General features: G+C 38.5%; 1 protein-coding gene across 1 annotated transcript in view; it reads left to right on the forward strand.

Moving 5' to 3' along the window:
* Nucleotides 1-5,614, forward strand: part of SCIN (scinderin) — a 51,320-nt gene extending 45,706 nt beyond the window's left edge. Inside the window, exons 14-16 of the mRNA XM_027684771.1 lie at nt 1,569-1,646; nt 2,955-3,015; nt 3,953-5,614. Of these exons, the coding sequence (XP_027540572.1) occupies nt 1,569-1,646; nt 2,955-3,015; nt 3,953-4,086 (273 nt within the window). The 3' untranslated portion in view covers nt 4,087-5,614. The remainder of the gene's footprint in view (nt 1-1,568; nt 1,647-2,954; nt 3,016-3,952) is intronic.
* The last annotated feature ends 386 nt before the right edge of the window (nt 5,615-6,000 follow it).

A 6,000-nucleotide genomic window follows, 5' to 3' on the forward strand; every position in this document is an offset into this window, starting at 1 on the left:
ATCTGGCTTAGTTAACTGTGCTTGGCAAGAGCTAGAGAGTTGACATTTGGTGCTTTAAACAATTCAAATGCAAAGGATGGACAGAATAATTAATAAGGCAGAAGTTTGCATGCAGAGCCTGCTCTATTCTGGAACTGTAGGCTTGCAGATGCAAAAATATAAGGTGCTTGCCCAGTCAAGAGCAATTTAATTCTTGCAGAGCATCGCCAGATTGCTATCAATTTGCTGAGAAAGTGCAGGTCAGTGATTTGCCTGTTGCGTGTTTGGTAGTGGTGGTGAGGAAAAGAAATGTTGCTTGCCAAAAATCCCTAGCAGTCTGAAATTTTCCATAGAGCTTTAAGATGCGTAATTATGCCTTTAGGGTATTGGCCTGTGCTCAAGGAGGTAGAAAGACCTATTTCCTTGGCAGAAGTACCCAGAGCTGTTCACTGGGTATTAAGTCTGTGATTCAGGCTTAATTACGTACGGTATTCTGGGAGGGCAACACTGTGTCACTGTTTGGCAAGGATGCACTCATTTTTAGGTAGGGGACATAGTTGCCTATCATCTGCAGTCTCCTTAAAGCACAGTCATTTGGAAAGAGATTAAACAAACAGGATCCTTTAATAAGGACTTTAAAATCTTATGAGAGTAGTAAAGTGTATTCTTCTAACAAGCTTCTAAAATACTCCTGTGAAATACAGTAATAGGAACCAATCTCTCTTTAATAGTCTGCTGGGAGCTATGGACTTGCTTTTTATCTTAAATTCCCTCCAAATTCTGAGAAATCCCCTCTTTCCTGTAGCATTTCTCTAGTAACTGAATCACCACCATTAGAGGTCCCAGAAGAGGCAGGTCAGACCATTCTGACATTCTGGCCACTGTAACACAGGGTGGTGAAAAGGAAGGCCTTTTGCACCATCTGCTTATCGTTCCTTTAGCACTCCTACATGACCACGCATAGCCAAAGTCTTGGCAATCCTTTAAAAGTAGGAACCACTAGCTACATTATTATCTCCCCTTCTCATACAGAATAATATTGAACTGCCTTCCTATCTGCCTCTTCATTCTTGGAAGAAGCAAGCAGTCTGCCTTTCCTTTGGGCGCTAATCCTCAATGGCTTAGTCAACTGTAATGTCCCATTATCTAGTGACTGGGAAGCTTGGTTGTGTGTGTATTTCATCACTGAGCTCACCCACTGCAAACCAAAGCAGTTTCTTTTTCTTATTAATGAACGTAAGCTGCATGAATATATCAGCTGATATCAGCTTGTTTGGTTCAAGATGCTCTATGGAAACATCCCTGTCTCCTTCTTCTGGCAGACCTGAGTCCCAGCTTAACAGTAGTCAACACTTACAATGTAAACCTTTGCTTGTCCTGAGGTTATCCTACCAATTCTACAAAACTGAGAGGTGCTTTTATAGGACATGCCATTATGTGATTTGGTTTTGATCCTTTAGGAGCAAAAAGAATGGCTCACCAGCCTTTGCACTTATCCTTTAAAAAAATAGCTTTGGTCTGTGCAAAATTGTATACCTTGACAAATCATTAAAAACCAAAAAAAACTCAAAACATAATATTCTTTTTAGATTGAGGAGGTCCCTGGAGAATTCACTCAGGACGATTTGGCTGAAGATGATGTCATGTTGCTGGATGTTTGGGAGCAGGTGAGCTGTGTACTTGACTACTGCTTTTTGTGAGAACAAGGATAATTTATTTTTAACCACTTATTTCGTGAGATGGGAGGAAAAACCATATTGTGAGAATGGAAGCAGTTTTGTTTTCTTTAATTTATACCATATATTATATTTTTTGAGCTATATGATGTGCTAGTGTGAATAGCATGATTGAGTTTCCAAGCATAATGTGAAACCATGTCAGGCACTTCCTATTTAAACCAATAGATCCTTGAAAAGTATAAGCCCCAGCAGTGTTCTGGAAGGGCTCTCAATAGTGCTCATGATTTTATCACTAAAATTTTTTAATTTTTTAAAAAATGTTATTGCATTAAAGATATTTAGAAGCCACCAAATACATGTAGCAGCAGCACCTACAAAAAGTCCTGGTAGAGAAAAGGACAAACACTAGACCCTTACACAAATTTCTTCATGCTAGAAACTGGATGGAGGGTGACAGAAACAATCTCCATCCTTTCCCGGGTTCACTGAACACTGAAAATGTGGGGAGCCTTTTGAGTGGCAGACAAACTCACTGTGGATGCAGAGAGCACATCTGTTTCTCACAGTATATTCTCTCTACTCTGCCTCTCCTCTTGGAGGGAAAGGGGAGGAGGCCACAGATCCCATGCTTTTCAGCCTAACCCTTAAGGAACAAAAGGCTGAGGTTTTTGGAAATGAGAAGGAATGTCCAAGGTCCATGTGGGAAGGAGCGACAGGTAAGGTGGGGGAACAGCTGGTTGGAAAGTATCTGGGACATACTGACTCAAGTAAGAAAAGAAGTCTGGGACACGTAACTGGTTTCCAAAAGGACCCTGGGCAGAAAAGAAAAAAAAGAAAGGGGTGTGTGTGGGGGATTGCAGATCTAGGCTCTGGTTGTTGGGTTTTTCGGTGCATTATCTAGCAGTTGCCTGGGGAAGCACTGATCACAGGGCACAAATGTTGGTGCACACACAGAGCTCAAACCAGAGACAGTATTTCTACCTGCAACCAAAGGGCAATTTCCTGGGCAAATTTTAAAAGATATCCATGGATAAGGTAATTAGATTTCCTTTCATCAGAATGCATAAAGGTCCAGCCTTCCAGTGTCATAGAGAGCAGTGAGATTTCAGAGGACATAAGTACAGTCTTTCAAATGGAGAAAAAAACATCAGTTGTGATTTGTGAGAGCTGTGTATCTCTGCAGTCTTTTTCTTCTCTGCATTCTTTCTCCTGGTGGAATCAACTATTTTATACTTTACCAGCTGTACACAACTTCCTTATAACAACATGGGATCTGTATCTTTCCTCTGTTTGCAGGTTTTTGTCTGGATTGGGAAGGATGCTAATGAAACTGAGCGACAGGAATCCGTTAAATCTGGTAAGTCAAATCAATTAGGCAGAATTCTGAGTGAGGTAGCATCAATATTACTTGAAGAAGAGAAAAATATGATGTAGGAGAAATCTATTTACATTTACAGTGTTTAAAAGTTTTACTGAGCTTATTAGGATTTAATACAAAAGATTATTATTTTTGCCTTTAAATGTGCTTCAAAACTCTGTAAGTTTATGAAGGATAAAACTAATCAATATAGCATTACTAGGCTGCAGAGCTTTTTTAAATATATATAGTAGAACTCCGTGAAAAGAAACTGAACTGAAAAGAGAAAGAATTTAAAAGGAGGTCGCTACTGAGCTGTACCCTCACTAATGTATATAGAGATAGGAATGCCAGCAAGTCCTTACACTGCCACACTTCCCTAAGTTAAATTTTCAGGAGGAAATTACAGTTGCAGAACTAATCAAGACAACTTACATGGAATGCACCTCCTTGAAAAATCATGTGTCACCTCTGGTGTGACTTCACATAGCTGAGCCGTTCTGATATAGTTTGTGCTGAAAATGCTTGCATCTGTTTCCCTGGAGCAGTTGGGGTTACCTGGCTGTGTTCCCGATATGTACTAATGTCACGTTGTGATGTCAAGGGAAACTACGGTGTCTTTCACATGGGAGAAATGAGAAGCTTGTGCATCCTCACAGCACCAGCAAATTCTTTCTCCTGTTCAAGAGCCAAAACCTAGCTGTATGGCAATGAACTGATCAGAATAGAAATCCCTCTGTTTTAACTTCATGGAAAATTCCTTTGCTGCCAGCTGGGAGAAATCAGCAATTACCTGATCATTTCATTGCCTTTGAAATAATTATTTGAACACTGTATTATAGTAGCCCTGGGCTCTTTCACTATGGCTTTTAATGTATTTTTTGTACCAAAGGAATGAATTAATATATTACATGTTTTATTTCCTCTCTGCTTTTAGCCAAACGCTATATTGAAACAGATCCTTCTGGCAGAGATAAAGGGACCCCCATTGTAATCGTGAAGCAGGGGCATGAACCCCCAACATTCACAGGCTGGTTCCTGGCTTGGGACTCCAACAAATGGAAGAACTGATCTCTCCAACGAGACTCCAGCTTCAAGCCAAAGAACGATCAGAGCCCAGCTACTTTCTAGTATTTTTAAACATAAGCTTATGAAACAATATGATGCATCTGTTGTTTCACTTTCTTGAGCTTTGATATATTTCTGTGAATAACCTAGAAATTCTTAGCACTGGAAAGGATAAATGATAATTGTAAACTGACCAAATGGGATGAGTGGGGCTTTTCTAGTAGTAAATACAGAAAGTGCTACCAATCTTTAATATTTAAAGAAAGAAATCTACTTTCTTTAATCTATTGATTATTCAAACAAGCTGTGGATCAGTTTATTTTAATGAGCTAAAGTGGACCAAATTCTGCCTTCACTTAAAAAGCCAAACTAATACCACAGAAATTCCTTTAGATTAAGGTCAGCATAATATTGTGCAGAATTTGGCCTGATAAAGGAATAATTCTATATCTGTTGCAAGGGTAGGACTGGACCTGATTTAATTACTAGGCCAGTGTATTGCCACACTCACTTAAAATTTCAGATGGTGTCTGATCCACAGTGGGAGCTGTGTCTTGCAAGGGGTATTTTGAGAAAGCTCTGCTTAACATGTTCACTTGCTCCACATACATACACGTGGAGCTTTGGACTGAATGCTGTTAGAAAATGAAGTCGACAAAGGTTTTTTTGAGGGACTATCTAGCTTATTGTTATGAATTCCTTTAGATTTGTCTCTGTGAATCAGCTCCATGAGGTCTTTTTAACCAAAGTTCTTAAACATGTTGTAGTGCACTAGTGCTTTGAAGTGGAAGCAGAAGCAACAGCTTCAAAAACACATACTCTGCCTTAACCAGACTGCACTTAAGCCATACTTTGCCTCAGTTGCCTTACTCAGCAGTACTCAGTTCTTTTTGAGCATGTGGATTGTTCACCTCATCAGGTGCAGGATATCTTTCTAATTTTCTGGGCAAGTCTTAGACAAATATCAAGCACATCAAAAGCAAGGAAACGTAGCATTTCTGGGAATTTGGATGAGTATGCACCATAGAATATGGCCTTCTCTTTTGTCTTGGGCACAGTAACTTGGGCTTTTTTTTATTCTGATGAATTTAAGAGTACATTTTCAAAGTGGCTTTTATTTGTAACTTAGCCAGAAAAGCATACTTATGGGCAGAGGGAAAACTTCTTCAAATCTTGAGCATGGCTTTGATCACTTACTCTGTAATGCTTGTTTTAAACAACAATTTGTACAGCTGTAAATCATGTCAATGTGGCTTTTTAATGACAGCATTTCAGCGGTTTTATTATTCTTATAAGTGAGGTTGGAAAGTGAAATTTTAGACATTTTTGTATTTTTTTTAACATGACTGATTTTGAATATGGATAATGCAAAAGAGCAAATTTAGTCTGAGCTGATAATATCAATGATAAAAGAATTGCAAAGCTAAGAGATTAATTATAGGAGTTTGTTAGCTGTAAACATTGTTTAAATGTCTGCTAATATAACTGGGCTGTACTAAATGTAATTTCACTTAAAATAAAATTACGAAAACCAGTATTCTATATGCCAAGCTGATCTTCCTCTCTCTGACATTATGTTGGTCAGTGCCTCCACTGGTATCTAGCAAGACTTCCTAAAAAAACAAGTAGAAACCTTCCTTTTTAGATGGACAATGCAATGAGAAGTTATTTGTTTTTACTTTGGTGCCATTTTACCCAATGGAGGCTTAATTCTTCCCAACAACTTGAAAGTTACAAACCTAAGTGAAAATCAAAGAACTGGATGCTTATTAACTTGTTATTTTCATCTTTAAGAAAAATTACCATTGTTATCAACTCTTTGGTTTTATAACTTTTTATTTGCAAAAATGATTGACTACAGAAATTACTGTCTTTTAAAATCGGAGGAAGCAGGTTTATGTTTGCTTTTGAAGGATA

Source organism: Neopelma chrysocephalum, unplaced genomic scaffold (assembly GCF_003984885.1).
Source record: "Neopelma chrysocephalum unplaced genomic scaffold, ASM398488v2 Primary Assembly neopelma1_67, whole genome shotgun sequence".
Taxonomy (NCBI): Eukaryota; Metazoa; Chordata; class Aves; order Passeriformes; family Pipridae; genus Neopelma; species Neopelma chrysocephalum.